Source organism: Rosa rugosa, chromosome 3, assembly GCF_958449725.1.
Source record: "Rosa rugosa chromosome 3, drRosRugo1.1, whole genome shotgun sequence".
NCBI classification, from domain to species: domain Eukaryota; kingdom Viridiplantae; phylum Streptophyta; class Magnoliopsida; order Rosales; family Rosaceae; genus Rosa; species Rosa rugosa.
In genome coordinates this window covers 17,103,598-17,115,141 of record NC_084822.1, presented here as the reverse complement: position 1 = coordinate 17,115,141, position 11,544 = coordinate 17,103,598, and the positions used below count along the sequence as shown (strand labels likewise).

At 41.2% G+C, this 11,544-nt stretch overlaps 1 protein-coding gene and 1 long non-coding RNA gene across 2 annotated transcripts; one reads left to right on the top strand and one right to left on the bottom strand.

Moving 5' to 3' along the window:
- Positions 1-2,987: 2,987 nt before the first annotated feature.
- On the top strand, positions 2,988-5,727 carry LOC133740187 (uncharacterized). Its single transcript, XM_062168108.1, has 3 exons — positions 2,988-3,077; positions 3,798-5,022; positions 5,252-5,727. Exons 2-3 carry the CDS (start codon positions 3,940-3,942, stop codon positions 5,429-5,431), a joined length of 1,263 nt encoding a protein of 420 aa, XP_062024092.1. The 5' UTR covers positions 2,988-3,077; positions 3,798-3,939; the 3' UTR covers positions 5,432-5,727.
- A 254-nt stretch (positions 5,728-5,981) lies between these two features.
- On the bottom strand, positions 5,982-8,985 carry LOC133740262 (uncharacterized). Its single transcript, XR_009861092.1, has 3 exons — positions 7,918-8,985; positions 7,167-7,242; positions 5,982-6,222 (listed from the first exon to the last, which is right to left on the bottom strand). It is a non-coding gene; the product is annotated as an uncharacterized LOC133740262 (long non-coding RNA).
- Positions 8,986-11,544: the final 2,559 nt, after the last annotated feature.

Here is an 11,544-nt window from a genome sequence, read left to right as displayed (position 1 = left end):
AATTGCCCACTTGCTCCACTAAGGGTTTTTTGACCCCATTTACCCAATCTAACTTGTACTGACATAATTACCCTAATTTTAATCTCTCTCCTCCCCCCTCACCGATCTCTCTCTCTCTCTCTCCCCACATCCGCACCTGATCCGGTGCGGCGTCGAAATTAGGATTAGCGCTTTCTCTCTCCGGTGCGGCGTCGAACTCCAGATCATGCCTGAAGCTCTCTCTCCGGTGTGGCGGTGCGGCGTCGAACTCCGAATCACGCCTGAAGCTCTCTCTCTCCACCGGCGGGGCGGCCTCGAACTCCAGATCTTGCCTGAAGCTCTCTTTTCACCTCCGGTGCCGCGTCGAACTCCGGAATCACCCTGAAGCTCCAGTCGGAACTATCAGAGTTTAACTAAGTCTAGATGCAGAGCGTCGACGGCAAGGCCGATAACAGGTTGGTGTAGACCATTGCTTTGCTTATGCTGCTCTTCGCAATTCCGTTCACTGTTTCTGCTATGGGTATCGGGCCTCACCCATCTTCAATCTGTTTTGTCCATGGCAATTCCCTTCACTGCTTCTGCAATGGGTCTCGGGCCTCACCCATTGAAGTCGGAGAAGGGAGATCCGCAACCGTCGAAGTCAATGATGGGAGGAGAAGAAGAAGTGGGTGCCCAGAGCATTTTCTGGGTGGCCGGACTTTTTTTTTTTCCGGCATCCTGAGTTTTTTTTTTTTTTTTTTAAATTTTTTTCGGCAGTAGACACATTATTGGCCCCCAGTAGACTTTGATACGATGGACAGGGATCACTATAGTGTGGTGTTTTGATAAGTTACCTGTTGTTTTCTGTGTATTAAAGTCAAATTATCTGTGAATCCTACAAAATGGTGCATTTTTGGTGGTCTATTGGGAGGCAGTAGAGACATTGGACTTTGTATTGGGGGGCAATAATATGATTACTGGGGGGCAGTAATATGATTATAAATTGATCAATTGTTCCTGTAGTGTATTCATTTTGGTTTTGGGAGTTCATACAATTCACTGGACGTCAATAATATGATTTTTGGGAGGCAATAATATGATTACTGGGGGGCAGTAATATGATTACTGGGGGGCAATAATAGCCGGATTCTGGAATCCGGTCACCGATCGTCGGAATCCGGTCACCGTTCGCCAGAGTCCGGTCACCGGTCGCCGGAATCCGGTCACCGTTCGCCGGAATCCGGTCACCGGTCCCCGGAGTCTGGTCGCCGGAGACCGCGCCGGCCACTGGTCACCGGAGCACAGCAAGGTGGAGGGTGACTTCTCTCTCTAAGTGAGAAAGAAGGAGAGGGCAAAAAAGTCTCAAAAAAAAAGAAAAAAGAATTAATTGGGTAAAGGGGAAATAATCCCTTAGAGTGTTTTGGGTAAATGGGGTTAAAAAACAGTTGGTGGAGCAAGTGGGCAATTTTTAGCCTAAAATTGGGTAAACGAGCATTTTCCCATCTTTTTATAAAGTGTTGGTAGAGATTTCATGTTTGACTCCACCCTCCCAATCTGGTAAATTCGCTTACTGCGCAGAAAATCAGTGAGAATTGGAAGTCCAGGTTGAAGAGGGACTTGGTGTCGGTGAGTATGTATGATTGGGGTTATTGTGAATTGTGGTTGTAATTGCTCATTTACCCGTATCTTTTTGTTAGGAGAGACAACATCGAGGTCTGGAAAGAGATGGGCTTGTGTGGAGAAGGGATGAAAACCAATCATATTAGCCCAAGGGCTAATATGATCTCCCAATATGACGTCGCTACGATTATCACTGACTATGTCAACCACCGCAAGCTTCTCCACTCGGCCAAGAAGACGAGGATCGTTTGCAACTAAGGGCTTCTTTCTCTGCTCGGATCAAGATTTAGAATTTGCTCCAACCGCATTTCGCTGATGATCTCGAGGACCATTCTGATAATTCCTCCGACGAGTCCAACGACGACGTTTTGGATGAGGAAGACAAAGATAAGCAACGGCAGCAACAGGGGAAGAAGCAGAAAAGGAAAGCCGCTGCTTTGCATGCCCCCCTCAGATTCTGAAAAGCTGTTTCGTTGAAGTGATTTCGGAGAATTTGAAGCTAGTGTACCTGAGGAGATCGGTGGTGATAGCTATAAGAAATTTGGCGACAAAGGGTGATTGCAGAAAGAATAGATGATGAAACTTGAGTAAAATACTAAAAATTCATGCCTAGATTAAGGCAAGCAATAAGATATGGAAATACCCATCTTATTTCATTGACAACCCACAAAAAAAAAAAAATAGAACATTTCATTGATAAGGAAATCGAGATTACGAGATTCAATGGGAGAGAGGACATATTAGCTTGAGTTTCTCTTCTTTTTGAAAAAAACTCAAGGATGACAAATATTTTAGAAATTTTTTGTTTCTTCTCATAAAAAATAGTGATTAGGGTTTAGGCTGCGTTTTTTGTTATGATGCTAATTCTCTTTAGTAGAGTTATCTTTCCGTTGTGTCACTACTTTGTCAAAGCAAATAGAGTAGCCAGTCGTGCATTCTTTGCTAACTAGTGCATGTTAGAATATATTACTTATTGTAATATGAGATTAAGGCTCTATGTCCCACCTGAGGGTAGCCGCATCGACCCTCTTTAAAAAAAAAATGAAAAATAGTAATTACACAAAATTGGCCTCAATTGAACAGTTTGTAATAGTAAATTTAACGGCAATGACTAATGTGATAGATGGTATTTAAATTGAGTGACCAAAGTGACATATTGATAAATTGAGTGACTAAAGTGTCTAACACGTTATAGTTCAGTGACAATTTTTTTTTTTTTTTATCAGATAAACAACTCAAATGCTACAACTAGTCTTTCGTAAGTCGAACTCACAACCTCCCACTTACGAAGGAGAGACGCATACTAGAACTCACAATCTCAATGACAATTTGAGATATTCTCCCAAATAAAAACAAGAAAGAAAATAAATTCCCGCGTCTCCTCCCCACGACGTCGTGTTGGTGATAGATCGTCTGCTTGTTAATTAGAAACCCCAGTTCCCCATTCTCCTTCATTTTCACTCCACTCTCTCTCTCCACTGCTGGTCTCTCTCTCTCTGGTGAGCGCCTCTCTTTCTCTCTCCTTCTCATTTCTTCCCTCTCTGTGTGTGTGTGTCTCTCTCTCTCTCCTCCCCCGTTCTTCTTCTTCTCTCTCTCCCTCTTCTTCTATATGACTTTCTGCAATTTCTTCTTTCCATTTGTCTATTATGCATTCTTATATCTATGTCGCCGTTCGATTTTGTGTTCAATTTTGATTCAGTACTGTTCGATTTTCCGTTTTGGAGTTTAGCTACGGTATCTGTGCTCGTGATTTTGATTCTGGTGGTTATGTAATGCTTGTAGACCTTTTTTTTTTTTTTTTTGTTAAAGCCTTATTTTCTTGTTAGGTGGTGATCGACTGACTGTGGGTTAATTTAAGAGGAATTTCCTTCCTCCTTGTTTCTCAGATGTCGAACTAATACTTCATGAGCCGAAAATGATTTGGTAATTTGGGGGTTTTAGGGTTCTTGCTGCTATAGCTACTAGAATGATTTCGATGGACATGAATTCTTGGTTACTTTTGTGGTACTGAATTGACACAATACTATACTGATTTGGTAATTTGGGGGTTTTAGGGGCTACTAAAAAGTCGAAAAGTATTATAGCTTAATTCGTATTTGTATTCATACCTTCATAGCAGTTTCTTTGTATACATTTTTGTTTTTCTTCTAGACTATCTAAAACTCTTTTCATCAGTATCTGAATGGTTGTGACTGATTTCACTTTTTCTTCTAAACCAGGTTTTGTATTTCTCCATTCCAGCATCTCTAGATAAGATCTACTCTTCCAGTGTTATTCACAGACACACATGTAGCAAATAAAATTGCACGTATTACACGCTCAAAGGAAGACAAAATCGAGGAATATCATTACGAAAACACCATGGCTGATAGCACATTACCACCTGACTTACCTGACCTTGTTATGCATCAAATCATCCTTCTACTTCCCACTAAACCTGCCATTCGCATGAGTTCTCTTTCCAAGCAATATGAAGGTATATGGTCTGCACTCCGCGTGTTAGATTTTAAAGAGGGCGAGCTGCCACATGATGATGATGATGCCAACGACAAACATGCAAAATTTATCAACATCTTGGCCAGGTACTTGGCATTCCGTAAGAAAGACGAGCAGCAACCACTCTTAGATAAATTGACTCTTCACATGAGGTACTTATTTGGAGATGAAGATGCTATCATACGTAAGGTGTTGAGTAATTCACTTGAGAGACATGTCAAGGAATTGGACATAAGCCTCAGAAGTAAACATCAGGAGGTTGAATGCTGCTATTGCTTATCCCGCACAGTGCTCATGAATGCAAAAAATTTGACTACTCTGAATTTGGAATATCTGAGGATTAAGGAAATTGACAGTGCTGAGACTGAGCCATTGTGTCCCTCTTTGAAAACTTTGTCCCTCAAGACCGTGCATTTTGATGACAAGGCTCTCTTCTATTTAGTTTTGGGGTGCCCTGCTGTGGAGTACTTGTCATTAACATCATGTTCCTTTGACACCCCGGTGCTTCATGTTTCAAGTTCCAGTCTCAGATCCTTAGAAGTCAAGAATTGTGATGCTGAGCAGATTGAAGTTGATAAAGCTACAAATCTTGAGTCTTTTACATTTGTTTCAAAGTTTCCTCTCCTTCAGAGTATAACCTTAAATGATACTATCAACTTGAATTATATCAAAATCCGTGCTCAGTACCTGACCTACTTTGGATTATTTGGATGCCATGATCATTTGAATGCTACAGTTAATACTCCAAGTTTACATCACCTTGATATCCATGCTCATCTGACAGCCAAAGTTTCTGTCAATGCTCCAAACTTATGGTTGGCCAGCATCACACTTGAGGAAGAAGAATTTTCCAACTATAACTGGTCCTGGAAACATTTTGCTACTTTCTGTGACTTTCTTAAAGCATTCTGCTCCAAAAATATAATCCTCGTTATGCGCGACTTTAAGGTATACCTATGTCCATATATCATAAGACATGCATGTGGATTGTGTAGAACTGTATCTATGCATGAGATTCGGGTTAATTGGCCTTGTAATTTTGCACGATTAGCTCTGTGACAAGCATTTTTAATGTGATCTGTGTATGGGGCTATATATATTCCAAATTTTTGCTTTGATGAATCATTCTATTGTGCTAATTTTTTTCTTTTAACTTCTTTACTTTTCATGGTACTAGGCTATCATCTTTCCTGACAATTTCAAATCAGCCTGCTATCCACCATTGCCCAGTACCAATCGTCTTGACCTCATAATGTCTAACCCTCCGACAGAGGAGTCTGATATTTCTGACCTGGAGGAGTCCTTGCTTTGGATGGCTCCTAATGCAGAGGAGATGGTATTTGCACAGTTAGTATAGAATGGAGTACCTTATATGACTGAAGAATAGAAATCTAGTTGGCGTCTCTACAGAAATCTAAGATGAGTTGTGCCAGCTTCATACGCTAATCTGTTGGCAAACCAGAGTTCTTGTTTAGTTGTATTTTGTACCTTCTAATTGGCCTGAAATTAGTGTAGTTTCAGAGGTAATGCTGTGCAGCTTGACCAATTTTTAGGTAAGAGACATATTGGGGAGTTCAATATGTATATTCATATTTAACGCTTATTTTGTCAAGGAGAGAACCAAGTTGATTCACTGACAGTCCTCCTTTCCTATGTGATCACCATGGCCACTTCTTTGAAATGGTTAGCCTGAATGGGTTAATCACAGCTATTTTGTTAACGGTGAGTATAGTTGCCCGTGCGTGCTTATTAACTCTGCTATTGCTGCCCCTAATTGCTTTGTGATTAGGGTTTTCAATCAGCCCGTGACATTCATTATACTACACTATTTTGGTCAACATGAAAAACACACCGGCTTTGGTGGATGTCACGCCCCGAATTTTGAATAAAGGATTCAAAGTCCGAAACATGATTAACATCAATACAAATAACGTCCTGAATTTTTTTCTCACAAACAACCACACTTCACACCTCTCAATAATACAAAAACCAATCTTCAATTTACTTATTACATCACACTCTCACACTTAATTTACAATACTCAAAAGAGCATAACAAACCTCACAATATAAATCCAGATTTACCCAATGCAATTTCTCTAAGCAGCTCGATCACCTTCCCGATTCACCTGACCTGTAGGATTACCCGCTACACCGTTTGAATAGTGTACCGGGATTGCAACAATACAAACCCGGTAAGCTTTTTGCAAAGCTCGTATGAGTAAATGAAAGGATTGCACGATTTAAAGTAACCAAATCAACTCAAGCATTTTCTTTGCATAATAATTGAAGTGTACAACGTCACTTCAAGCATCAATCAACTCACATCTCACAATGACCACCACAACACAACTACACGTTCTCTCTCCAATATACAAATGTATACTCATGGGCATACGATTCTTATTTTAATCCCCCATGCAGTATATATTATACTCCAGGGCATACGATAACTCACGTTATCCCCCTAGCAGTATAGTGTACTCAAGGGCATACGATAACTCAAGGTTATCCCCCTAGCAGTACAGTGTACTCAAGGGCATACGATAACTCAAGGTTATCCCCCAAGCAGTACAAAGGCAGACAGACTAGAGCTCTAACTGTATCGTAAAGTGTCACCTGGGCCAAGGTTCACCTTACGAATGACTGCTTTCCTCAATTCACTCGACTCCTCATTTAATTCATCTCAACGACTCAACTATCGCACTTTACTCAATTACCCATTATCATAGACAACACAACATCTAAGATAAATCACATATTCCAAAGGGTAATGCTCAAAATATAACTCAGTAAATCACATCAATACTTCACCCGATGTCACACCATCCAATATATATTCCACGTAAATATATATATACGTAGTCACCCACACAAGAGTGACCACTAATACCAACTATAGTTCACATGCAATAAAATCTAGAAATTCATTTTTATAGTTTAAATACATTTTACTTACCTATGGACCGTAGTCGATCAAGTCCATATAATTTAAAACAAATATTTATTTTCATAAAACAATTTCCACAATTTCCCAATTAAATAAAATCACCGAATTTCGGTTCGTGAATGAACCATGTGCGATTTACTCACCTCGATATTCCCGCTGCGTCTTCAATTTAACACAATACACACCGAAATCATTCACCCAAGGGAGACCGTCAATCACCTAATCACACATGACCTTATTTTAGCCAATAACTCAAAAACATACTCAAACGACAATCCAACGGTCGGATCGAAATTAAATGATGATCCAACGGTCGGATCCTCACGGATCGCCTTTAGGATCACCCTCCAAAAATCATCACGAAGATCCAACGGTCGGATCTTCCTGAATCGTCCTTACTAACATCTTCACAAATTTATACAAAAATCCGACGGACGGATTCTCACGAATCGCCTCCCTAATCACTGTTTCTCAATTATATGAAGATCCAACGGTCGGATCTTCGCCCGTGACCACACAAAGTCATCGGGACAGTCATACGATCAACATATCAAATCTACCATTCCATCAGACGGTCTGATCTTCACAGATCACAAATCGAACGATCGAAATCGATCAAAACTTAAAAATTCATAACTTAATCATACGATATCCAAAAATTATGAATTATATATGCAAACGATCGTATCGACACGTAGAACACAAAAATGGACAGAAACTGTCCTTGGGGTGGCCGGAGGTCGCCGGAAACCACCATCACAGTGGCGGCACCGCCACCCATCCAAAGTCAAAATTAGACAAAACTCCCAACATGAAAGTTCTTCATGTTAACTCGAATTGAAACTTTCATAACTACACCAAAGTCAGATTATGAGCCAAAAAGTAGAATTTTACCTCGCAAGTTTTGAAACCCGAAGAACCCTAGTTTCCCAATCTTCAAAATTCGAGCTCCACAGGTGAAATCGTTGCAAGCCGCTTGGAGGGAAGCATCTACGGCCTCTGGGCTAGAAAAGCCCTCAAAGAACTCGAGCTATGGTGGCCGGAATTGGGAGAACCAAGGTCGGCGATTTTGGGCGTTTTTAGCTCGGCGGAGCAACTTCCCGGGGTTGCAACGGCCTCCACAGTGCTTCCCATGATAAAAGGCTTCCACAGACGTGTAGGTGGGAGTGTGGTGAACAAAACCCACTCAACAATTCGACCTATTGTGGACGGAGGAGGAAGAATGAAGGAGGCGAAATGGCTACAGTAGCCGAGCTCGGGAGAGAAAAATCTGCAGACAATTTCCATTTTCGGGATTTTTTTGCTATTTATAGAAATTTCCCCAAATTTCAATTGATCATAACTTTCTCATACGAACTCCGATTTTTGCGTTCCACATATGCACGAGATCGTATCGACGAGCTCTACAACTTTCATGAAGGAAGTTTTCCTAAATTCCTAATGTATAAAAAGTCAACTCCTTTGACCCCCCCTAAAACGTTCAGTTTTTCGAAATAAAATCGTTCGAACTAATTCCACACTCCTCCAAGCTTCGTACTCGTGTCCACGACCACGAAATCATTTCCAAAACGTCATCGGAAATTAACTTGAATTTTTTTCGGGTATTACAATCCACCCTCCTTAAAGAAATTTCGTCCCGAAATTTAAGCGCAAGTTAATTGCTCTCGATTACGGTTAACCTAACCATCGAATCTCCATCTTTCCCAAAACTGTAGTAATCTACAAAGCCACAGCGCTTTGTATAAAAATACATTCCTATGGCCACTAAATCATTTCATCACCAATGTTAACTCACTCAACAACTCTTCAACAACACTCCACATCAATTACACAAAATCATCACAGGGATCTTCACATAGATCATCACATAGATCATCACATAGATCTTCACATAGATTCTTCACATAGATCATCACATAGTTCTTCACATAGATCATCACATAGATCTTCACATAGATCATCACATAATATTGCTTCTTTAAAACCAAATTTTTTTTTTTTTTTTTTTTTTTTTTTTTTTTTTAAACACCTCCACAACGTCTTCTTATTCCTTATGGTCTTGGGAGGGTCCACTAGCACACGTTCACTCAACAGTGATGATGGCTTGGGCTTGCTCATTCCTTGGGCTAAGCATTAGGGCTGGCCAATTGGGCCGAAGAAACCGAACCATCCACATTTCGAACCGGCCCGAACCAAATTGGGTTTAACATTTGGGCCTACCATTCGGGCCGAACAATTGGGCTTACTATTTGGGCCTACCAATCAGGCCGAACAATTGGGCTTACTATTTGGGCCTACCAATCGGCCCACCAACTTTCAGCTCGACTACGGTATGAAATTGTACATACCGTAGGTATACCGTATAGACCGTATATACATATGTATACCGTACAAACCGTATATACGTATGTATACCGTACATACCGTATATGCATCCGTATATCAAGCATATAGGAGATCCAAAAATATTTGTAAGAGGTAAGGTTCGAACTCCCGACCTCGAACACGAAGGTTTCGCTCCCAACCACTGAAGCAAGAGCTGCCTTCATTAATATATGCTCACGTGTTATATTTATTATGTCATAAGCGACATAAATAAAATAACGGGGAAGGCAAGGTTCGAAACCTCAACCTGCTGCACGAAACCTTTGTCCCCAACCACTGGAGCACAAGCTGTGCTTAATATAATGTGTACAAATGTTATACTTATTATGTCATAAGCGAACATAATAAAAATAAACGAGAGGCAAGGTTCGAACCTCTGACCTCTTGTACAAGAGCTTTGCTCTTCAACCACTAGAGCACCAGCTGCTCTCGCTGTTGTCCTCGCAATTCTTTTATTTATTCTATCAAAAGCAATAGAATAAACACAAACTGTCGGTACACTCCACGTGCCACGACACGTCTCTTCCGTGATTTACGGAAAGTCAAATCTGCTTTCGGCTACAGCTGTCTGCCACAGCGCCTCGAGATTCCCTCGGTCCCCTTACACGCTCTCCACGCGCCAACAGCTTTTCCGGGTTTCGGGGCGACTTTAATCCAACGCGTGGATTGAATCTCAGAGATCGTCCATCCAACGGTGGAGATCTGCTCACCTCGTTCTATAAATAGGTGCATCCTGGAGAAAAACTGTTCACACCAAAGAAAAGAAATTTTCCCCAGCCATTCTCTCTCAAACTCTGCAGCCTTCCTCTCGAAACTCAAATCCTTTCTTCATCAATTTCAATCCTTCTCTTCTGATCTTCTCTCCCATCTAGTTGATTCAATCCCATCTTTCCTCTGAACTTTCAGATCTTCAATCTTTTCCTCCAAATCTTCAATCCTTCTTTCTCAGATCTTTTCTTCCATTTGAAGATTCGATCTCATCTTTCCTCTGAGAATCTCAGATCTCCAATCACCAGTTCAACAACTCCAATCCTTCTAACAAAATCTCCTTCAAACACTAAACCATGTATTTCTCGATTTTCACATCCTCTCACCCCATGACCCAAGAGCCACGAACTCTGCAACTAATGGAGCTCCAAACCCCGCAACAAATGGAACCACAACAACAGCAACCAACAGAGGAGGGAGGAAACACCCAAGCAGCTGGAAGTAGTGCCAACATGGATTTCTGGCGAAGCCGTACCAGGTGGATTCCTACTCCAGAACAAATAAGAATCCTCAAGGATCTTTACTACGTCAAGGGATTTAAGTGCCCAACTACAGAGCACATTCACGAGATCTGTCTCCAGCTGAACCAGTATGGGTATGTTGAGGGTAAGAACATTTACTTTTGGTTCCAGAACGTCAGGGCTCGAGAGAAGCAGATGAATAGGTGTAATCAGGCTGCTCCAGTGCCCATGAGAACTAGTTCTCTTGGTACTGGTAGATCCATTGATCTCAATTTTGGGTCCACTGGTTCTACTGGTGCTGGTGGATCCATCGACATCAATTTTGGGCCAGCTGGTGGATCCATTGACATCAATTTTGGGTCCACTAGTTCTACTGATGATGGTAGATCCATTGATCTCAACTTTGGTTCCACCTATTCTACTGGTAATGAAGGATTTATTTATTTAAATTTTGTTTCATAATCTTCCTCACCCTTCAACACTAATACCAGTACAACTCTTTTGGCACAACAGGAGGACAAACATCCCTGCAACAACGAGGAGGAGATCACCAGGAGGTTCAAACTCTTCCTCTGTTCCCCGTGCACGGCGAGGACGTCTTTGGTAACCTGAAGACTACTTCCGAGGAAGGTAGTGCACATGATTACTATTTCGGTGGCTCAGGCGGTTACAACCGTGGATCTCCAGTTTCTCTTGAGCTCAGCCTCAACCCATCCGGAGCTACTAATTAGGCTTAGTATAGCGTAGTTCCAATTTCCTTTTTGTAATAATAAATCAATAAGATGGTGTGCATGTTGTTTCTTCTTTTTGTTTAACCAACAACAACACCAAGGATCGAACCTTGGTCACCCAATACTATTTTCAAAACCATAAACAACTCTACTGCACACATCTTTCATAATGATTT

What these genes read in the sequence shown, in the direction of transcription:
- LOC133740187 (XM_062168108.1), top strand. Translation starts at nt 3,940, where the DNA reads ATGGCTGATAGCACATTACCACCTGACTTACCTGACCTTGTTATGCAT. An exon ending in TCGTTATGCGCGACTTTAAG is followed by an intron (nt 5,023 to 5,251) that starts GTATACCTATGT and finishes TCATGGTACTAG; the next exon opens with GCTATCATCTTTCCTGACAA.